The sequence below is a fragment of the Chenopodium album genome, chromosome 20 (assembly GCF_948465745.1).
Source record: "Chenopodium album chromosome 20, dcCheAlbu1.1, whole genome shotgun sequence".
NCBI lineage: Eukaryota > Viridiplantae > Streptophyta > Magnoliopsida > Caryophyllales > Amaranthaceae > Chenopodium > Chenopodium album.
In genome coordinates, this window is record NC_137853.1 from 33,623,542 (window position 1) to 33,647,510 (window position 23,969).

A 23,969-nucleotide genomic window follows, 5' to 3' on the forward strand; every position below is an offset into this window, starting at 1 on the left:
TTATACAAAACTTTTTCATATTTATAGTATGAGGATAACCTAAGTATCTTAAGTATACTAGTAGCATGTTACTGTTTGATGGTAATTTTAACTTCCTTCCAAGTTGCTGATTTAAGAGCCTGATTTTGGTCATGCTGCTATGATATTCTTTAAGAAACTACTCCCTACGTCTGGATATGTAGTCATATCACTTGTTCAAATTACACCGTGAACATGACTATTAATTCCGAACAGAGGGAGATAATCTCCTCAATAAGACACCATGATTGATGTCATTAGTGGAGCATGTTTCCTCATTAGCTACCAACCTACCAGTAATGCCAACCCTAGAAGGTACAGAATAACTATATATTAGCTGACATAACAGTTTCCTGTGCTTGTCGCGTAACTTAGAAGGATTGAAGATGACATCCTGCATTCTTAATTGGAAAATAATTGTGAGAAGAAACTTTTGGTTCCTAGAATATAGTATATTATGGCACTAATCTCGATGTTAATCCTGTTCTTAGAGTGATAAACATTTCTTAATCATCAGAAGTTCATCAGCATAATTACTATTAGACAATGATGTGCCATGAATAAAACAATACAAGGACCAGGTCGTTTTTGTGGGTTGCACTGTACTTGGGTCTAGAATTAAATTATGGTGAAGATGACAAAATTGAGGTGGAACTCACTTCTTTAGGTTCCCCCGCCAAAGATATAAGATGTATACAGTCATCTATGTCATAGGCGCCTAGGCGATACTTGTAGATGAAATTGCTTAGATATGTGATTTTGTACGGAATGTCTCTTGTCAATGTTCATAGAAATTACTTAGATTAGTGATTCATACATAACATCTCATGTCAATGTCCATGGTAATACTTTTCTTACTTTTTATGTGTTTTTGAAAATAACTTTAATTCTCCAGTCAATGTCCATGGTAATTACTTAAATATGTGATTTTATAAGAAACCTTTCTTGTCAATGTCCATGGTAATGTCTATTCACCCCTAATTATCCCTTTTTCTTTTTAGATTTTCACTTCCACCTAGGGTGCGTTTGGGAATGAGATAGGGAATAGATATTAAGAACCAACTTTTTTTATTGATTATTTAGTAGTCCATTACATTAGAATATATTCAACTAAGAGAGAGGGAGGAGGGAAATTAAGAAGGGTTGTATGTGCTTTGGGTGGAAATCAATAGCCCTCTGCTAAAGTGATTTCATTTCCAGACCAAAAAATCTCCATACCAAACACGTTTTTAAGATTGCATTCAGACTGAATGGTAATACAAATTGCGTTTTTGGGAATGTTGTTGCATTATCATGAATACTAACATAAACCTTATCGTACGTAATTACTTTTAGGGTATGTTCTCATTGATCGAAATGAGCTGAACTGATATAAACTAAACTAAACTGATCTTATTAGAGCTGAACTGAATTGAACTGAACTGAAATGAATATTTTATAAGAGAAAGAAATTATGAACTGAAAATAATCGTATAAGAACAGGCCCTTAGATTTGTTCATTATCACCGACTAAATGGGTCGTATGGAATGTGCAGAACTTTATTTTGAATCATGGATAGATATTTTGAAGGTGAGCTGGCCATAGATTAGATTGCATCACAAAGAAGAGTACAAGCATGATCTGCAGAAACATAAAACACGTGGTGATGTAACTGCACTGTGAAGTTGAATTTTTCTTTGATTCTTTTCAACCATATGTATGTTTGAATGGTCCTAGAACTACCTTCAATTAGTGAACCTGATACTGTACCTGTCACAAAAAACTTATTCCTAGCTAATCTCTTGAAAACTACAAGTGTAAATAATGCCTAGGAGAACAAGTATCAGATATCTGATTTCTCTGACAAAATCGAGCTTCTGAACCTGCATCGCCGAAGAGGCTCATGCATAAATCATAACAAAATTGATTACTCTTGAAAAAAGTTCAGTATATCATATTATTGCAAAGTAAAATCTTTCTATAATCTGGGAGATTAGATAAGTATACATGGAGATTATAAAAGTGCGTCGAGTAATTAGTTGTTTTCTTAGTGGTCCTGAAGACATTATAATTTAGGATATATAGTAGATGCCTCCAAAAAACAAATGTAAATGGGGTTTGTGAAGATAATGGGATTGCCAAAATCTGCATCATCTCATAATCTGTTATTATAATAGTGATCATTAACCTCCATCATTAGCAGCACTTGGTATTAAAATGAAGAGATGGATGCATAATTGAGCATGTAATACCATGTGAATTACACCTAGATTATGAGAACCAAGAATAGAATACACTTGGTAGTATGGACCATCTTTTGGTAGCAAGAATATAAGGTTTCTCATGAAAGGCCTTTAATGGTTTTAAAACCCCCTAGCGCCGAAAAGCCAGTCTACTTTCTTTGGGACCCCTGGAAAATATGAATAAGGAGTTAAGTTTGCTTTAACATGTTAGGTACTAAATACTACATATGTGAATCAATCTGGGTGTGCACCCCTAGATTGGTTCGCTTTTTAAGTAAGGCTATTTAGCTAACTGTTAGCCACCTAATAATTATTAACTAGAGGAGAAAAGGGGAACGATATTCATTTAGCGAATTATTAGATGACTAACAGTTACAGTAGATATTTAGCGGTTTTCTTCCCTTGTGATCTTTCTAAAAGATTTCCTTCAAGTATTTTAACAAACCGATATGGTGGTAATGATAACATAGTGATGAGGACGAGGAAGATGATCATTATGAAACGTTACGTTGATGGCTACGTAACGGCACACGTAGTCTATAAAATTAGGTATAATGAGGAAATTAAAAAATGTAGCAGAAGCATCCAACAAAGAAATAGGGAGTCTATTAAAAATGTAGCCAAATCATATACTAAAAGTTAAGTGATGATAAGGTCATATGCTTCTTCAAGGGCACTCAAACACAGGGAGTGTCAATATTAAAGGCAACAGATTGTTTTTAATAATTTGCTGATCCTACTGATATGAGCTCTAAACCAATATCATTGCTTCCTAATGCTTTTGGTTTGTAATGGTGGTCCCCACTATTCCTGTATTAAGTGATAATCTACCTGTAAAACTTAATTAATTAACTAATCACCACTTAATTAATCACCATTGATCTCAATTATTCTAATACTGTTTGCTTCTGAGACAACCAATCTAGGATCTGTACTGTATCAGTGCAGCAAGATAAGAAAACAGGGGTTCTAACTTCTGTCCCTTCTATTTTGGGGTTCCCTAACTATTTCACCACCCATAGTGCTTATTAGCATATTAGCCAAAGAATCATAAAAACTTTATAATATACAATTTTTGCTAATTTTCTATATAATCTTTGGTTGATTGCAGGATAAAATATGCATTCATCATTCTTGAAGATTGGCATTGGTTTTTGTTGTCAGGATATTCAATGGATTAAACAAATCATCCATGATGTACTTATGATTCTAACCTCTGTCGCGCTATATCATTACTTTCTAAATTTGATATTTATAATGCTAATAAGCAACACAACACTGCAGGTTACTGAATTCAGAAATTCATCTACATTTAACTAAAATCATATACCGAAGCAAGAAATGCAATAACTGACAATGAACCATCCGGGTGTATATAACGACGAATAATGTATCAATTTATTTCCTTAGTCCGAAATCTAAAACAATCAGCAATTGATTTGCATATCTAGACAGTTAACATCAAACCTAGACCTAAGCATCAGGTGCTTACTTAAGAATCATTTCTGAACACATAGTTTAATGTTATTTTTTCTGTAAATTCTAAACATTCATTAAAAATCTATTTGGCTTTTAAGCCTACCTAGATCATGTTGTATCCAAAAGAAAAATTCTTCAAACTGGAATAATGTTGCAGGATTTTCATTAGCTGATGAATTATTTTTATCAGTGTATAACTTGTAGGAGACATCTAAAGATTATTTAGGGCCCTTAATAACTTCATTAGTGGTCAAAGGAATAATATTTTTTTCCATGCACATTAAATTAATGCATTCTCTAACCTTCTCATCTGACACATAGAAATTGGGATACCTACAATCAACAGATGCTTGCCTAAACCATTATATTAGTGTTAATGGAGTTTTGATGTTATGCTTAATCTAAGCTTAATATCAATGTACGATATCCAAATCCATGATTATTATAAGCCCGATTAAGAGTGTTAGAATCGATACCACGTAGAAAGCTAAAGAGGACGCGTATGGATCAACATGAGCATTATAGAATAAACATATAAACGTGCCAAAGTTTATGCATCAGCTATACTATATAATTGGATGTACAAAAACTTGTACGGATATGCAACTATACTACTCTTAGGATCCTTGTCCCTATGGGTTAGAACACACGATGACACGGTGATACATGTACATCTTTGAGGGTAAATTTTTGTACTACTCGTAGAGTCGTAGGGGCATATTTAACATGTTTAGAGGCGTTTAAGGGATAAGAACACGAGTCTTATAGATCGGAGTATCTTTTCTCAACTCAAACACAATTTAGGTTATGAAAGGGTAGATAAGGAATTTTTTTTTTAAAAAAAAAAAAATATTGTACAGGTGGTGAGATCAAGATTCACCCAGATAAGGATATGAAGTGAGGCAAAGAAAATAGTGTGAATTTTATAGGGAAAAAAAAAAGTACAGCAAGTGTACAAGAAAACAAAAGAAAATCTGAAATGCATCTTTTCTTTACTGTAAGGGGAGAGAAAAAGGAGAGTGGCTTTTTTACAAGCACTGCACAAACTGAAAATAACTTTAATTAAATCTAAAAAAAACAAAACCAAATATTCTCTAGAAAGAATTTGGATCCCTTGAAAAGAGGTGAACCATATGTTTATCAAAGTGTTACTCTTTGTGTATTCTTCAATCATTTCCAGGTTTTTTTTGCATCTTTAATTCATAATTATTTCCAGGAATCTCTGCTCTTTTTTTTTAATACAATAAATTTCTATTTTTTTCTCCTTGTGTTTACAGAATATAGGATGAGGATGCATCAACAAAGCATGCAAGAATAAAGATGTATAGGACATCGAAAATCGATCATGGTGCTTAAGCAAAAAAAAAAAGGTCCCAAGTTTATACCAAACGATGAACAATATTATTCTTCAAAATTCCGATAACACATTATTACTCCGATGATTCCAAAAATGTCCTATAGACACGGGGAAAAAAATAAATTGTTCGATCACTATTATAAACTAGCAAAGTTGGTGCAAAAACAATAAAATTGAACCTCAATTGCGCTATATTTTGGAATAAGATACTTGTGACTTGTGAGAATGGACCATACAAGAGAATATTACACCACAAAAACTAGTTGCTCACATGTATATTCAGTACTAATAGTTTCGAGATTTAGAAATTCTTTATCTAATAAAAGGAAAAAAATTATATATGTATTCAGAACCATTTAAGTGCTTCCTACAGAAATTCATCACCATCAAAAACTAAAAAAGATTGTGATTTGTGATGGAAATTGCTTAAGAATGTGATTCTAATCTTAATGCAACATGACATTGACGTATGCATTACTAGTTAATATGACTATAAACCACCACACTTTATTATCTCCAATAGTTTTTTCTCTATGCTATTAATTTGACAGTGTATACATTAAATCTATAATTAACTGCCAAAGCATGTAATAATATAGGCTGACTGTCCAAATGACCAATCATTTTCTCAATTAGCCGCATAAATTGCATGGAAAAATAATCAATTAAAAAGACTAAGACAGAAAAATCAGAACTCCAAACATGATAACAAACAAGAATTTAGACAGTAATCAGAAATTCAATAGCTTTGAAACATGATTGTGAAGTCTATGTGTGTCTAAACAACTTATTATTTCCTAAAATAGCCGCGAAAATTGCAAAGTAAAATCAGGAAAAAATAAGGCAGAAAATCAGAAAAATAAGAACACCAAATGACCAAACCATACACTAATAAAGAAAATTAACATTAATTTTTTGGTTTTCGAATACACATTACATAGAAAGCTACCACCACCTAAAAAGCGCGGAAACAACTAAGTTCGCAAGCTAAATCCTACGTGAATACTTCTCCATATACGAATGTGCAAAATTATGAAGAAAATCACTTATGTTAGTCCTTAATCAAACTACTACTAGTGGCTATTATAGCACACACATAACCTTCTTAACATAAACAGACTAGTTGGTTCAATTAAGCAGAGATCCTAGGAACAGCCTTGCACACCAAAGACGACTTCATTTCCATGGAAAGCTTGAGGCACTCGGTCAAGTCCACACCGTTCTCGGTTGGAACCCACTTGAAATTCTGAAGCATCTGAGCCAACCACAGCTGTGCAGTAGCCATACCCATTGCCTTTCCGGGGCAGACACGACGTCCTGCTCCGAAAGGTGCTAGCCTGAGGTCTGAACCCATGATTGGAACATCCTCCTCCATGAGCCTCTCGGGTTGGAACTCGTTGGGGTTAGACCAGATCTTTTCATCGTGGGTGATGGCGAACATGTTGACCATAGCGGTGGTTCCGGCTGGGACGAAGTGGGGACCCACGTGGGTGTCGTGGATGGAGAGACGAGCCCATGATAGAAGTGGGCCTGGTGGGTGGACTCTCAAGGTCTCCTTAAGGATGGCTTGGAGGTATGGTAGGTTGGGGAGGTCTGAGTCGACGACTTGCCTGTTGGGTCCGACTACAGTGTCGATTTCAGCTTGGGCCTTGGTTTGAATGTCTGGGTGCACCACCATCCTTGCTAGAGTCCATTCTAGTAGGATTGCTACTGTATCGGTTCCTCTAAAGATCATTTCCTGCAAACAAATATCGTAACGTTATTTAGTACGAAGTAATATATCTCATACATTAGCATGTGAACACTTGTTTCATATACTAGTACATGCATTTTGTTTACAAACTGTTTCAATTGTACATGACTTCCATTGTTAAGCATAAAAAGATAATGATCAAAGAACCCACTAATTAGATGCCCTAATACTACCCCATTTAAGAAAGAAAATATACATAAATCTACAACTTTAACATCATACGAAAGATATAAAGGGCATTAAAGGCTCTATATTTTTATTTTTTTGGCAAAATTAAACATCAAATTTATGAAAAAGTACCCCACATAACAAAAGAAAAAGAACAAACCCAACAAAATGGCATATATACCGTTTCAAGCATTTAAATTAACAAATGTAAAAGAACAAAAAAAGTAAACAGTTATATCATGAACAATTTTAACATGAACTAAAAAATAAAAAAGCATTTCAAATATTGGATAAAACAAATTAAAAAAAAAAAAAAAAAAACATACCCAAAGAAGAGCAATCATATCAGAGTCAGAAAGCTTGTTCTCTCCATCTTCCAAATCAAGAAGAACATCTACAAAGTCCTTTGAATCATCATCAACCTTCTCGCTTCTCAATGCCCTGTGTTCCTCAATTACATTACCAACATATTTGTTAACCTTTCCAACTAAATTCTTACACCTTCTCCTTACTCCCTGTAAATCCAACCACCTTAGAGGGGCAAAATGGTCACCCCAGTTAAATACTCCCAACAATTCATAACCCTCCTTCACCAATTCCTCTAGGTTATCAGCCTCTTCAGTTCTCTTACTGAAGAAATCGTAACTCTTTCCGAACACACTCATCATGACATTGTTTAACGATCCGAAATGCAATACATTTTTAATCTCAACATTACCTTGTTCACCCATCAAAGTATTGATTTGTTTAACCATCTTGTTACCAATTTCCTGACGGAATCCTCCGAAGTTGGAGATTCTTCGAGGGCTAAAAAGATGAGTAGCAGAAATCCTACGAAGGTTTCTCCAGTAATCGCCGAAGGGAGCAAACCCCATAGCCCTGTTAAACAAAAGCTCATAAGCCGACTCCTTAATGGGACGATCAGCAAATTCGGAGCTGTTTAAAATCTCTTTAGCAGTCTCTGGTTCACTCGCTATCACGAAGCGAGTAAACCCAACTGAGAACGCCATCAATGGAGTAGCCTTAAGGCTAGTTGCTATCTTGGATAAAATTCTGTGGGTTTTTTCAGAAGCGAAAACATGGCCGAGACCAATAAGGGGTAACCCGGTTGGGCCAGGAATAGCCGAAGCGGACTTACCGTTGCCGCTTCGGTTGTTTTTGACAGCAGAAAAAGACCATGCTAAGCCTCCTGGGTATAGGAATATGGTAAAAAGGGAAAGAAATGCGGCGAATGAAAGGAAAATGGGTGCTGAAAGAAGAGATGATGCTGTTGGAAGCAATGAGTAATTTGTAGCTAATGTTTCTACTGTCATTTTTTTTGTGTTTTTTTTTTTTGTGTTTTTTTTTAGCAGAGGAGAAGTGGTTAGGTTAAAGGATGATGAAGAAGAAGATGGAAGGATGTTTTGGTGAGGGAGAAGTAGTGTGAGGGGCACTTATTTATAGTGGTTGTGGAATAGCATATGGTATTATTTTATTATATTATATAAATAAAAATAGTAGTAATTTAATTGTAATTTATTACAGTACATGTATAGGAAAATAAAATTTCAGATTATAAAAATATTTCTATGAGTATGGTTCGGAAAGTGAACTGCTATTTGACGCCCGCAAATTACTCAAAACGCCCGCAAAATTACAACGAAATTACCACTCTACCCTTGAACCACTCTACCCTAAACCATTCTCTTCAACTCCCTTCAAACCAAAAAAACAAAAAACCACCACCACTTTCACCAACACCCAACCCCCTTACCACCACCACCACAAGCACCCAAAAACACCACCGGAGAACCGCCAAGATGCCGAGGACGAAGAACGTCGGACGGTCGAGGGAGGAAGACGGCGTGCCGGAGGAGCAGGTTCGGTTTTTTTTTAACGCTTGACCGAATCGCCCAAAATAGGCGGTTTAACCATGGTCAAATCGCTCAAAATATCCGGTTTGACCATGGTCAAACCGCCCAGTGAAAACGGTTGACCGTGGCCAAACCGGATTCCCTGGGCGGTTTGACCGTGGTCGAAACGGATTTCATGGGCGTTTTAACCATGGTCAAACCGCCCAGGAAATCCGGTTTGGCCACGGTCAACCGTTTTCACTGGGCGGTTTGACCATGGTCAAACCGGATATCTTGAGCGGTTTGAGCACTGGAATTTAAATTGTTATTTTTTTTTTAATTTAAATTTATACTAATAATATATTTGTTTATTAATTGTTTAGATTAATTTTAATATTTGTTTAGTAAAAAAAAAATATTTATTTGAAGTTCACGTTTTATGTATAATTTAAAAAAATATTAATTATATATATTTGTTTAATTTAAGTTCACGTTTTATGTATAAGAAATTAAATAATATGTTCGTATATGTTTAGCTTTATTAATTATATGTTTAGGAAAAAAATGATATTGTATATGTTTGTTTTTTTATATGTGTAGCTTTATTAAATTTATGTTTAGAAATAAAATAATGTATTTGTGTATTTGAATTTTAAAATAATTAGGTGTATGTTTAGATAATCAACTAATATAGTTTTATATTTTACGTTGAGTTTAATTAATATATTTGGTAAATTTTAGTTTATATATTAATAGCATTATATTTAGGAAATTAGATAAAAAAAAGTAATTGCATTTATATTTCTATATATATTAAATTTATTGAATCGTATACCAATTACATTTATTAATTAAATAACAGCCACGAAACATGAGGAGGTTAAACATCGAGTTCACACATGTCGAAGGATCAGGTCCTCGACATACACGATCTCGAGGTGTTGATGCTTCTGTTAGGAGGGAGAGGGCAGCTTCTCGAGCGGCGGATGATGACATGTACGATTATGATCCTGATCATGACTACATGGAGGATGCCTCGACTTCCGCAGGAGGCGAGCACGAGGAGGCGCCATCAGGGGTTTTCGTCATGCAAGGTATAGGAGGGAGGTTTGTGGCTTCTAGTAGTGCGAGTACGAGCACTGGCCGTACTCGTAGGTCTCGTGCTGCTCGAGACGCGGATACTACTTGGCTTGTTCAGGAGGCGATGCCGGGGTGTCCAGTTGATGGGAGTCTTATTCCCAGCTACGCGGCTCATATTGCGTCACGTATTTGGGTCGGACAGGATCGTGAGCCGTTGAGGTGCCACAGTAGGATTCAGTGGTGCAAGTCGCTGCAGGAGTGGGAGACAGAGTTGAGTGCTGATTTACGTGAGCGCGTTAGTGTCACTGGACTACGACACTTGCCATCTATCATGCATTCCCACATTGATTGGCCTCTGATCTCTGCGTTCGTTGAACGGTGGCAGCCGGATACGAACACTTTTCACCTCCCTTTTGGTGAGATGACCATCATGCTACACGACGTCGCTTACATTCTTGGGATCCCCGTTGACGGGGACTTGGTGGACATGGTCAGCGACAGTGCGTCTCTCCAGGCTGATTTTCAGGAGTTGCTGGGGTTGAGTAGGGATGAGCTGTTGGTGAAACCAAGAGCAGTTTGGGAAAACGGTGCTGTTGCGGTGACTACCATTTATGAGCGGTGCAAGTTGTTGGATCGGGTTCCCGACGTTCAGTTCATGGCTTTCTTTGTTACACTCTTCGGTAGCACCTTATTCGTTGACAAGAGTGGTAACCGCCTTCTTCCCTCCTGCATTTTGGAGTTGAAGAAGTCTACTGACGATCTTGACCGTTACTCTTGGGGGTCAGCTGCACTTGCTTTCCTTTATCGTCAGTTGGGTATCGCCTCCCGTGTTGAGTGTAAGGCCATTGGTGGTTGTCTCACGCTTCTCCAGGCATGGATATATGAGTACTTCCCATCCTTTCGGCCATGTCAGGGAGCTTTGGTGGTACAGCCTGGTGAGGCTCGTGCCTCGATGTGGGATACTAGAGCACAGTCCAGGGATGAGCACCGACTCGCATCATTTCGGGCCCGACTTGATCAGATGACTGATGCTGAGGTATGGTTATTGTTTTATTAAATGTGTAATATTGTTTAACGTGTTGTCATGTAACGTAACATTCTTATTGTTATTGCATATGCAGGTTAACTGGCGGCCCTACTCTCTCACCCCTGCGCAGGACGTCCCGAGGACCACTTACATGGGCTGTATACAGTGTCGGGACATCGTCGAGCCGTATAACCCAGACAGGGTCTTACGGCAACTTGGTCACGTGCAGGGGATACCGCTCCCTGGTTTTGTCCCTGACGAGGCGTATAGACCTGCTAATGTCCGGTCGTACAACGTCACTTTTCGGGGTCAGGTCTTATGGAAGAAGTTCGGTCCTGGGAGCTGCTGTCTCGGCTTGCATGTCCATCCACCTCTACTAGATGAGATTCCCACATGCTCACCTGACTATTTGCCATGGTTTTTTACGTACTCCCATCCTCGGCTTATCTGCGATACTGCGGAACTAGCCCCTCCGGCAGTTCCAGAGAGGACGAACGCTGATTACGTAAGTATTTTATGAAGTGCATCATTGTATTATTTTATTATTGTACAAAATATTATACGTTATGATTATTTGCTTTGTATTTTGCAGTGGATGGGTCGTTCCATGCATGTGATTCGGCGATTCATTGCAGACACGGGCGGTGAGGTCACCCCAACAGTGGTTGAGGCCCAGGAGCTTATTGCGGCGTGGGATGCAATGATGAGAATGTAATAGAATTTAATGTAATTTTTAATTATAACTAAAATTGTAATTAAAAACTAATTAAAACTGGAATTTAAATTGCGTTTTTAATTACAAGTAGAATTTCTATTAATATTATGCCATGTTGCTATCCTACTTGCATATCGTTGGTCCCAATCTTGGACGCTAAATTCACGAACGTCATACCAAAATCCAGCTATTGGGGGAACAGGGAAATTAGGAGACATTTGCAACCGCACGTAGTGATAGTTCCCCACCGTTAGTAGTGCAAGCTCCCTACTCGGGCCCGTGGAAGTGGACGGGGCACTCCACGGTAACACAGTGATGCATGGATACACACCTACACCATCAATGCCTGTACCGAATAGCATAATGACAGCGTTGAACAGATTTGCGATCGGGAACAAGTCTTGAAACACTGCCATCCAATGGTCGCCTGTGCACCTACCACCAGTCCACGTGATACGACGAACCTCATTTTCCAATTGATCACCGTAAATGTGAGAGTAGACGTTAGGATGCCTGGTTATCTCATTCGCAATCACAGTCCTGGCCAATATCCATTCCTCCTGGTTACCCCAAAAGAATTCTGCAACACAACGAAATCCGCAGTTGCCATCACCGATAGGGTCTACCCATCCTTCCAAATACGGCAACATGACATTTGGAAACCAATCGACGTACAAAAACTCGTCGATGTTCATCTGATTACCTGTAAATACATCATCAACGCATTAATTACATATTCGCCATTCATTACGTAATGTACAAAAATATTAATAATAATAACAATTTATACCAGGTGGCGTCCTCATGTTTACAGATTCATTTGATATTCCACGACCGGAGCTGGATGTAGAACGACCCCTGCTTCTACCACGACTTCGCCCACGAGCACGACCACGACTGCGACTGCTCGGAATGTGCTCGAACCCACTTGCATCCCGTCTAGTAGACGAGGACCACTGTTGGCCTTGTGGTCGACCCCTGGTTGTCTCGTTTATCTCAGGTTCTTCGTAATCTCCTTCTCAGGGTGAAGCTCCGCAAACAACACTCGGTTCACACTCCGCACAAAACCGGGGTCGCGTTGTAGAACCTCATCAACTAGGGATCTAAATTGTGCAGTGTCCTGTTCCGACTCATCAGCAAAAGTATGAATGCCTACACCATCCCCAATGACGAGAGTCTTCCAAAAAGGATGGACCTGATCCAAATATAAACCCGTGCCACCCTGAATCGAGGTATATATGGTACAAGCACATGGTAGGCCGTGTGTCATCAACAACGCACAACCACATCGCTCGTACACATCATCAGATAACTCTCTCATCCTGGTCACCTCATGCTTCAGAATTTTGAGACCGTGGAAGGACATATGGCCACTGAGATTGTGCAACGGCATGCCCCTATACTCCACTCCAATTCGTCGTCTGGAGTCCTCCAAATGATGACGAATTCCAATAAGCAGACCCTCTGTGGCGCGGTGCACACGACTGAATATTGAATCCAACGACCCTCTGGAACTACCGAGCCATTGTTTAAGCACAGAATGTTGGCTCTCCACCCTACACGTGTTCACGTTGCCAAAGTGCAACACCTGATTCGTCCATGCCAAGATAAACTTCTCCTTGTGTACAAGCCAAGTTTTTTCCACATAATCCACAACGGTACGCCATGATCTTCCCCAAGTATCCCTCATTTGACGCAACTCAAATTCATACTCAGCCTCAGTTGTTGCATTCATGAGTTTTGACCACCTCCCATTTCTAAATTTCTCAGCTAACACCATATCTTTCTTACACAAATGATATACCTTGGCCAACACATCTTTGTTGATATGCCATCTACATAACAAGTGAGCTGTGTCTGGGAATACCTCTTTCACCGCCTTCAACAGTCCCAACTCTCGATCAGTTAGAATCGCAGTAGGAGTCACTTCAAAACCCATATACAGCTTCAATTTCTCCAACACCCACTTGTAACTCTCATAAGACTCTGTCTTCATTAAAGCATACCCGATCAAAAAGTTTTGGTTTGTCGGTGTGACCCCAACAATCTCGAAGAACGCCATGTTGTACCTGTTTGTCTTGTATGTGGAATCCATCCCTATGACATGTGGATAATTCCGCAACATATTCGCCATCTCTGGATGTGCCATAAAGGCATGGGTGACAACACGTGTGTCGGGGTCAGCAGCTACCCAACTAACGTACTTGTGCTCGTTGGCCAAGTGAAGAAACTGGTTTACGACATCTCTCCCTTCACTATCATCAACCCTTAAACGACTTCTGAAATTATAGATGTGCCTCATGTTAGGGTTCTCATTGGGATACGCATCTTTCACAGCTGCCATTATGTTACTAGGTTTTGCACATGCTGAACTCATTTGTCGAACCAATTGTTTCGCAGCCGGACTTAAACCACTCACTTGTCGATGACCCTCTCGATAAACCATCATAGGGTGGTTGTGCATGCCATGCAAACCAGATACAGGAATTATTTGCCACCCAAGATCATCTACCACACATGTGATCTTGATCCGAAAAGGACATTTGATACCCTTTCTTTTTGTGTTTTTTCGTACAGCATTCTCCATATCCCTGTCTTCGGCTGTATTTCTATGGGCACGATCGCACTTCAGATACTTGACCGGCCGACCATCTCGTTGTGTCTTATACGAAGACTTTGTAAGGAAAAAGCCGCAACCAATAGAGATGTTTTGAGCCCATTCAAAGGCCTCTTCAAAAGTTGGGAACATCGTTGACGTTATAAAGACTGCACTGTAGTCAACTCCATCACCCCCATAATCCGGCAATGACGCCTAAACAAAGAAATAACATGAAATTTAGCATAATAACCATGATAATAATGGAAATAAAAAACATAATAATCACAACAATGATCACAACTTAATTCTACTTATCATAAAAATAACAATAATAGTAGTAGAAATAATAACAATAATAATAATAAAAATATTAGAAATAATAATAATAATAGTAATAATAATAATAATAGAAATAATAATAATAGAAATAATAATAATAATAATAATAGTAATTAAAGCAAAGATTTTTTTTTAAAAAAAAATACAAAATCGCCCGAAAAAACCGGTTTGACCATGGTCAAAACGCCCAAGAAAAGCGGTTTGACCATGGTCAAAACGCCCAGAAAAAGCGGTTTGACCATGGTCAAACCGCCTAGAAAACCCGTTTTGACCACGGTAAACCGGTTGTCCTATGGTCAAACCGCTTTTCCTGGGCGTTTTGACCATGGTCAAACCGGTTTTTTCGGGCGGTTTTGTACATTTTCGGCGAGAAAATTAAAAATTTACCTCACCAAGTGGGTCCGGCGGGGTGGACACCCTGCTTTCCGCCTCTGACATGTAACCGGGTGGCGATAGTGGTGGTGCTGGTTGTGGTGGTGGTGGTGGTGGTGGTGGTGGTGGTGGTGATAGTGGTGGTAGTGGTGTTGGGTGTTGGTGGTACTGGCGGTGGTGTTGATGCTGGTAACCGTGGCGGTGTTCGGTGGTGGTAGAGTTTACTTTAGCTCGGTTTTGAGAGTTAGAGTTATGCAAGGGATGGAAGATAACAAATAGAGTTGAAGAGGGTAAGAAATAGAGTCAAGGATAATATCGTAATTATTTTGTAATTTTGCAGGCGTTTTGAGTAATTTGTGGGCGTTAAATAACAACCCCTTTGGAAAATATGTTTAGGGTAGTCTTTGTAAAGTACGGTATCGAATTGTAGCGGTGAAAAAGATGAAGGGTCAAAATAAATAAATAAAAATAGAGTGATTATTGATTGTACCAAGCGATTAGCCAGTAATGAATTAGCAAGGAGACGGTGATATAGTACAATTATTGCTGTCAAATTTCAAACCGAAACCGTTTGGCTGCCCGACCCAAATGAGAACCGAATCGATTAAAAACCGATTTTTTTGAAACCGAAAACCGACCCGAACCGTATTTTACTAAATCCGAAACCGAATCGACCCGAATAATGTTTAATCGTATAAGAACCGAACCCGTTAACAAACCGAACCAAATATAAACCGAACTGAAAAGAACCGAACCGTATCTAACCCGAAACCGTTTAAACTGGCAAAAAAACCGCTTACACCGAACTGTTAGCAAACTGCTACCCGTTTGCACCAAACCATTTAAAAACCGAACTGATTGTAAACCGAACTGGTTATAAACCGAACCGTTTATGAACCAAACCGCTTCTAAATCGAACCGTTTACAAACTTTTTTATATAATTAAATGGATTTTTTTTTTTACGGGAATATAATTAAATCGAACCGTTTACAAACTTTTTTTTTTTACGGGAATATAACTAGTAAGATCAGTATGACTAAATTTGAAACAGAACATAATATGTATTTATAAAATCAATGAGAATTTGTTTATAATATGATGCCTAAATGTGAAATGATTAGCGACTTTATATAAAACTTGTGAACGCAAAAGGTTAGCAAGTACTATCAAATTTCAAACCAAAACCATTTAACTGCCCGAATCCAAACAACTCGATAAACAATTTATTTTTTGAAACCGAAAACCGACCCGAACCGTAATTTAGTAAACTTGAAATGGAACCGATATGAATAACGTTAAAGTGGTTAAACCATCGAAGAACCGAAGTTATAAAATGAACCGAAAAAGAACACCAGTTAAAAACTGAACCGAAAAAGAACCGAACCAGTTATAAACTGAACCAAAAAAGAACCGAACTGTTTCTAACCCGAAACCGTTTCCAACCCGAAACTGTGAACCGGGATAAAAACCATTTACACCGCACCGTTAACAAACCGCAACCCGTCTGCACCGAACCGTTTACTACCCGGACTGTTTACAACCCGAACCGAATTAAAACCGCTTAAGAATAAACCAAAACCGAATCAAACCGATAACCATTTAAACCGAACCAAAACCGACCCGTGAGACAATTAAACCGATTCCAAACCAACCCGATTAAATACCGAACCGATTTCAAACCGAACCGAAATCGAACTGTCAAACCATTTTGACAGTGCTAAGTACAATTACTCATTGTTACACTTACCAAATATTACTACTAAGCTAAGTTTGGTCCAGAAACACTTGTGTGGACCTAGTCCACAATAATATTATTGTGGACCCGGAGTTTATACACGCGCAACTGACATTATATTGAACATAGTGACCCTTATTTTTAACATAGTAACCTTTTTTTTTAACATAGTTTCCTTTATTAAAACTTGTATAACGTTTATATTATTGTGAACTTGAAGTATGGCGTTATGACCCTAATTTTGATATTGTGACTTTTATTATTTATATTGATCTTATAAAATTTTTCATTAAAAAAATTAACCTGTTATCGCCTATATATTACCAAAATGACTTTTATTTTAAACATAGTGACCTGTATTTAATTATAGTGACTTTTTTTTATTAATAAAGAACCATAGTTTCTCTAATGTTATTGGTCCACAATAAATTAGTATGAACCAGGTTTATTTAAGAATTTGTAAGTTTGGTCTACTTGAGTAGTAAAAATTGTAACTTTTAACATTGAGATGTAGGGCTGTTCATCCGTCCAAGATCGAACCGACCCAGATTGGACCGAAGACCGGCCCAATTAAGCTAGGACCGAAAGAATCGGTCCAAAACCCGGACCAGATCGCTTTGAACCAATTTAAAAAAAAATTTAAAAAGAATACTAAATTTTTAATAAAGTTGTGGAAAACACAAAAAAAATTAAAGGAAAAACTATATTTTAACGTAATTTTTACATCCTTTTTTGTATATTTAGTACAAGAAAAACTTATAAAGTTAAAGTTTTCTAAGCTTATTAAGGATTAAACATTATTTAAGGTTTCACGCATATTTTTAATAAAAAAAATCGATCTGGTCTAAGACCGGTTTTCATAGGATTTTGGACCGGATCGAAGACCAGAAAAATGAATTTCAAGACCCGAAAACCGAATCGATTAATTCGGTCGGGTCCTAGTTCGGTCCGAGGTGGTCCGATCCATTTTTTCAGTCCAGACCAATTTATGAACACCCTATTTGGGTGTCCCTTATCCTTCCTCGGTTACTCTCAAAATGTCTGATCTGTAGATACCAGACATTAAAAAACCGTAGAGTTGAGGTGTAGAAATGGTCCTTCTTACGTTTTAAAAAAAAAACAATAATAATAATAAAATAAAATACTACACTTTTTGTATTTTTGGGGAAAAAATTTGTTTTGACTTTTTACAATCTATTTATTTAATTCATTTAGATTGATGTTAGTGAGTTTATTCATTTAATTCATTTTGACTAATGTTAGTGATTTGATAAGAAAATAAAAATATAGTCTAGTGTTTTTTTTTTTTTTTGAAGATATTTAGTGATTACTCATAGGAATAGTCTCATTACTGATCAAAATTTTGCATTACCATACATGCCAAACGACATGTTTCACTAAAAAGGTTTACGAAGTATACATTTAGGCCCCGTTTGCTTCATCTTATTTTTGCTGAACTGAAAGTATTTTTACTGAAACAAAATTATATTTGCTGAACTTAAATTTTTTTTTACTAAATTTAAATTAATTTTACTGAAATGAAATTATTTTTGCTGAACTGAAATTATTTTTACTAATTTCTATGATAATTCTTCTTTAAGAAAACTTAATTTTACTAAACTGAACTTATTTTTACTGAACTGAAATAAATTTTACTGAATTGAAATTTATTTTACTGAACTGAACTTATTTTTACTTAATATTATTTTTTATTTAGGTGAAGTGAATGACCTTATATATATGGATGGAAGGGAATACTGCTTTTCATAATTTGTTTCCCTTTTATATTAATTTACAATAAACATATTGACAGTTTAACACCACTATATTTTCTTACTCCCTCTATTTCACATTAATAACTATAGGGTTGGCTCAAAGTTTAAGAAAATTATAGACTAGGTTTATATGCTTTTAATATAAAGTATTGTTAGTAAGAGAGATAAATAATAAAAAATAAAAAATAAAAAAAAAGTAGTATTAGATGGGTTTTGTAGGAAAGAGAAATAATAAAATATTTGAAAAGGTGGAGTTAGTGGAAGAGAAAAATCATAAAATAATGGTGAATCCTTTCCAAATATAGAAGTGTTTTAATTATCATGAAACGGGGAGTCTAATTTTTTAAACCCAAATACCTGACTACCTCACTTAACTCCCCTTCAAAAAAAAAAAAAGGAAAAAAACCTCACATATCTCCTTTTAATTGAGGTTAATTAATTTACCTTAAATCATCAATAACTTAATACTAAAACAGACACAAAAAGTGACACATGTCACATCCGGTATCGTTTTTTACCTCCAAAACTCTCCCTTTCTTTATAGACAATTTATTTTAAGAATTTATTTGTATAGTACAAAAGTATAATAATAATTATTATTATTATTATAATAATTATTATTATTATTATAATAATAATAATAATTATTATTATAATAATAGTAATATTCTAAATCTTTTATATGTTCATAATAAATATATCCTATTATTTGGTGTTCTAATCCTCTTCCATACACAATTACCTAAAGTATAATTCCAACTCTTATTTAATTATCTTTTAAGCGGATTATTATTAAATTTTGCTACAAAAGTAATAATAAAAATGATTCATATATTTCCTCAAAAAAAATGATTCACATATGAAACTTTAAAATGACCTTCTAATATAGATTATAACAATATAATTTCTATATATCTGATGGGCATGTTTTATCATTATTTGTTAGATATAATAAATAAATGCATTCAAAAAAAAATTAATTTAATACAAAAAAGTGGACTTACCATGCATGGCACGGGGCCTAAGCTAGTTATGTGTCAGTAAAAGTGTTGCATAAATAAGTGGAAACAATAAAGGGAGTACTTTTTTAAATCAAGAGTTTCTTTTAATTGCATCATTCTTTTCTATTACTCTCTTCGTCATTTTAAATCTATACATTTTGTATTTTCTGTGAAAAAAAATGATCAAAACATAACAATTAAAAATATTTGAAAACTATGTATTTAGACAATTCCAACAAGTGCTCATATAAAAATATGAATATTTTTTTTTTGTCCCATATAAATTTTTTGGGAAAATTGTTGTGGATGCTTAAACGGAATAATCACTTTACTCCATTAAACTCAACAATCTATAACTACTCCCACTGTAATTTTAATAAATGCTCCACTTCTCTTTTACGGGCGTATTTTAATAAGTGTTCCATTTTTATTTTTGGAAACTTACAATATTTTACTATAACAATATTCTATATGTTTAACATAACGTCGGCTGCCACATGTAGACATTAGATATCACATAAGTTTTATTAAAGATCACTATGTTTAAAATTAAGATCACTATATTTAAAATAATGTCGATTATCATGTGTGGACCTTTTCCATAAAATTATCTTTATATGTAGTATATATTACCTATATATTAATCAAACATGAAAAACATCTTAGGTAATAGAATATTATTTCAGAAGATTTGATAAAAAAAAAAAAAATAATTAATTAAATAAAAAGGGGGAAAAAATTTTGGATGAAAGTTTTTAAGAGTATGTCTTCTCCTAGTCACTATTTTAGTACGAAGCATAAAGTTTTATAGATAGATAGGTAGATAGATATTAGAGTAAATTGGTTGGAAAATTTATCAAAAAGGCTAACAATGAGAAAAGTTAAGAACTTTCTAAACCACATACGAGAGTTAAACTATAAAATGACTCTGAATAATTTACAATTTTGAGAGATAACAGAAAATCAGAATTACATGTATCACTTGAAAATTCTATAGTAGTCATGTTTAAAATGACTAGCATTATACTAATTTTGTATTGGTTGATCTTTGATTTATTTTTTATGTCAAAATAAATTATTAATGTTTTTTTTTTAACTTTTAACATTAATTTTTTATTTTTTCATAATTTATGAGTATTTATTTAACTTCAGTAATCATAAAATTTATTTTGTAATTTAATTAGGAAACTTAATTTTAAAATTAAAACATTATTTCAAAATTAAAAACTGAATTTTAAAATTAGATAAATGATTTATAATTGATTTTTACAATAAAACAATTCAATATCAGCCAATAAAACCCAAGTATAATGATAGTCATTTTAAGGTTGGATGACATACCATATACGAAGTATAAAATCATCCATGTATCACCAAAGCATGATTATTAAGGCTGGCTATCCAAATAATAAATGCTACTCAAATAGCCGCAAAAATAGTAAGGACCATTCACTAAAAATTGAGTCTGAAAATCGTGAAATTAAGAACACCAAACTAGACATACTTCTTGTGGAAGAACACCAAGCTTCTTGTGTTTTTTCAGTGTCTCAAAGAAAGAGTGTGGAAGAAGCTTCATGGGTGGAAAGAGAAATTCTTGTCTCAAGCCGGAAAAGAGGTTCTTATTAAAGCGGTTGCCCAAGCTATCCCCTTGTATATGATGGGTTTATTTCGGATCCCGGATTGTGTGCTTAATGAAATTAACAGTATGATTGCAAAATTTTGGTGGGGTTCTAAGGGGATGGAGCGTAAGATTCATTAGGTGAGTTGGAATAAATTATGTCTTCCGAAACATCTTGGTGGTATGGGCTTTAGGGACATGGGGGCTTCCAATCAAGCCCTTTTGGCTAAGCAAGGGTGGCGCCTCCTCAACGACCCTAATTCTCTTGTTTACAATGTGTTAAAGACGAGATATTTTAAGAATGAAGATTTTCTCTCGGCACATAGAGGTCACGATCCTAGCTTTGTTTGGCGGAGTATTTGGGGTGCTAAATCCCTTCTCCTTGATGGATTGAAATGGAGGGTGGGGGATGGACGTAGTATTAAAGTGTGGGATGAGGTGTGGTTGCCTGCTGAGAATGCTTCTCGTGTTCCCACTCCTAACATTGACAGTCCTGGGGATTTATGCGTGGCTGATTTAATTGATCGTGAACAGGGTTGTTGGGATGTTGCTGCTCTCAATCACCATCTGTCTGCCCCTGACGCTGCTGTTGTTCAAGGCATTCCATTGAGCTTTAGGGAGGTGAGGGATACTAGGTACTGGTGGCCTACTAAGGATGGGCGCTTCACCACTAAATCAGGCTACTGGCTGGGCAGATTGGGCTCTTCTAATGGGCTTGTGGCGAACGGTGGATGGCAAGATGCTGAGGGGTGGAAGATTATCTGGTGTATTGATGGACCACCAAAGCTGGAAAATTTTTTGTGGAGGGCCTGCTCCGATTCCCTGGCTTTTATTGAAAGTTTGGCTAGGCGTCACATTAGGGATGATGGTTGTTGTCCCTTGTGCAGAATGGTGGAAGAGAGTATTATTCACGCCATCTTTGATTGTCCTAATGTTAAGGGAATTTGGGACCATTCCCCTTTTGCTATTTTGCTAGCTGATGCTCCTGTTTCTTCTTTCTTTGTGCGACTTGTGTGGGTCAAGTCTAAAGTTAGCTTTGATGATTTCTTGTTGTTTGCTTCGCTTGCTTGGGCTTCTTGGGCTTACAGGAACTCTGTTGTTTTCAATGACCTGTGGAAAAATCGTGACATCGGGGCTTTAGATTTTGTTCAGTTGGTTCGTGATTTTAAAAAGTACTCTTGTTTGGTTGGTGGGGCTGTTCATATTGGGGGGCCGTCTTCTCGTGCTGCTTGGGTCCTGCCTGATGTGGGGTGTGTGCGTCTGAACACTGATGCTGCTATGTTGCCTGGTGATATTGCTGGCCTTGGGGTAGTGCTACGTGATGATGCTGGTAAGGTGTTGGCTGTGGGAGTTCGCAGAATGGCATGGGTGAGTGATGTGCTGTTAACTGAGATTATGGCTGTCAAAATGGGCTTATTATTGGCTCGCAAGCTTGAGAAGATCAGAGTTGAAGTGTAATGTGATGCCTTATCTGCTGTGAAGGCTATCAATTCGAAGCTGGTGGGTTTGGGCCCTATTGATTTGTTGTATGATGATATTCGCCATCTTAGTAGATTGTTTGAGTTCTTTTCTTGTAATCATGTGAAAAGGGGGGTAATTGTGTGGCTCACTTGGCTGCTAGACTTGATGTCGATGTTGGGTCTGAATTGTTATATGTTGACTCTATTCCGCAAGGTGTTTCTACCTTGGCGGAGCTTAATCTTATTTAATATCTAATCCGTGCTCGTTGAGCGCTTTCTTTCAAAAAAAAAAAAAAAAAAAAAAAAAAAAAAAAAAAAAAAAAAAACAAACTAGACATACTTGATAAACTAAAGAAAATTAACATTGATTTTTTATTTTCAAATTACACACAAAGATACCAACCATCTAAAAGCTTGCAAAAAATATTAAGTTTGGAAGCTTAAACCTATTTGAATTTTTCCCTATTTACAAATAATGTGCAAAATCATGGAGATACATCACTTATATCAGTCCATTTTATTTAAAGTAATACTAATAGTGGTTATTATAGCACACACGTAATCATCTTAACAAGAGACACACAAGGTGATTTAAGTAGCGATTCTTGGAACAACGAGCCTTGCACACCAAAGACGATTTCATTTCCATGGAAAGCTTGAGGCATTCAGTGAAGTCAACATCGTTCTCGGCGGAACCCACTTGAAATTCTGAAGCATCTGAGCCAACCACAACTGTGCAGTAGCCATACCCATTACCTTTTCAAGGTAGACACGACGTCCTGCTCCAAAAGGTGCAAGCCTAAGTTTGAACCCATGATTTGGGGATTGGTGCATCCTCTTCCATGAACCTCTCGGGTTGGAACTCGTTGGGGTTGGACCAGATCTTATCGTCGTGGACTCGTGGGTGATGGCGAACATGTTGACCATAGTGGTGGTTCCACTTGGGATGAAGTAGGGACCGACGTGGGTGTCATGGATGGATAGACGAGCCCATGATAGAAGTGGGCCTGGTGGGTGAACTCTCAATGTTTCCTTGAGGATTGCTTGGAGGAAGGGAAGGTTAGGGAGGTCTGAGTCGGCGACTTGCCTGTTGGCTCCGACTGCGCTGTCGATTTCGGCTTGGGCTTTGGCTAGAATGTCTGGGTTCACCACCATCCTTGCTAGAGTCCACTCTTAGAAGGATTTATTGGAAAAATTGGTTTACTCGGTCACAAAAATGACACGAAATTGGACAGATTAACACTTCAAGGCCTAAACAAAACCAGTTTTTCGACGCTGAATTTACACACCGGGTATCACGAAATTACTAGGAGATACAACGAAGACAATCACAATTTACAACAGTATGTAGTATGTTTGTGATCTAATATAACCAAACTTATGATAATTTATGATGATGATAATTAAACTTGCAAAA

The 23,969-nt window shown here is 36.6% G+C and overlaps 3 protein-coding genes and 1 pseudogene across 3 annotated transcripts; all 4 read right to left on the reverse strand.

The window, feature by feature from the left end:
* Positions 1 to 5,950: 5,950 nt before the first annotated feature.
* LOC145598300 (cytochrome P450 78A5-like) lies at positions 5,951 to 8,385 on the reverse strand. The gene is made up of 2 exons (XM_081654638.1): positions 7,325 to 8,385; positions 5,951 to 6,815 (listed from the first exon to the last, which is right to left on the reverse strand). Exons 1-2 carry the CDS (start codon positions 8,309 to 8,311, stop codon positions 6,210 to 6,212), a joined length of 1,593 nt encoding a protein of 530 aa, XP_081510764.1. The 5' UTR covers positions 8,312 to 8,385; the 3' UTR covers positions 5,951 to 6,209.
* Positions 8,386 to 11,729: 3,344 nt separating this feature from the next.
* Positions 11,730 to 12,544, reverse strand: LOC145597076 (uncharacterized). The gene is made up of 2 exons (XM_081653253.1): positions 12,443 to 12,544; positions 11,730 to 12,355 (listed from the first exon to the last, which is right to left on the reverse strand). The coding sequence occupies exons 1-2, from the start codon at positions 12,456 to 12,458 to the stop codon at positions 11,730 to 11,732; spliced, it is 642 nt and encodes a 213-aa protein (XP_081509379.1). The 5' UTR covers positions 12,459 to 12,544.
* A 99-nt stretch (positions 12,545 to 12,643) lies between these two features.
* On the reverse strand, positions 12,644 to 13,996 carry LOC145597078 (protein FAR-RED IMPAIRED RESPONSE 1-like). The gene has a single exon (XM_081653254.1). It carries the CDS (start codon positions 13,994 to 13,996, stop codon positions 12,644 to 12,646), a length of 1,353 nt encoding a protein of 450 aa, XP_081509380.1.
* Positions 13,997 to 23,191: 9,195 nt separating this feature from the next.
* On the reverse strand, positions 23,192 to 23,707 carry LOC145597079 (cytochrome P450 78A5 pseudogene; annotated as a pseudogene).
* Between the last annotated feature and the right edge of the window lie 262 nt (positions 23,708 to 23,969).

Bases quoted from the DNA above. Each gene is read 5' to 3' on its own strand.
- LOC145598300 (XM_081654638.1), bottom strand. From the start codon at position 8,311: ATGACAGTAGAAACATTAGCTACAAATTACTCATTGCTTCCAACAGCA. The intron at 6,816-7,324 runs GTATGTTTTTTT...ATTTGTTTGCAG, and splicing joins ATATGATTGCTCTTCTTTGG to GAAATGATCTTTAGAGGAAC.
- LOC145597078 (XM_081653254.1), bottom strand. From the start codon at position 13,996: ATGGCAGCTGTGAAAGATGCGTATCCCAATGAGAACCCTAACATGAGG.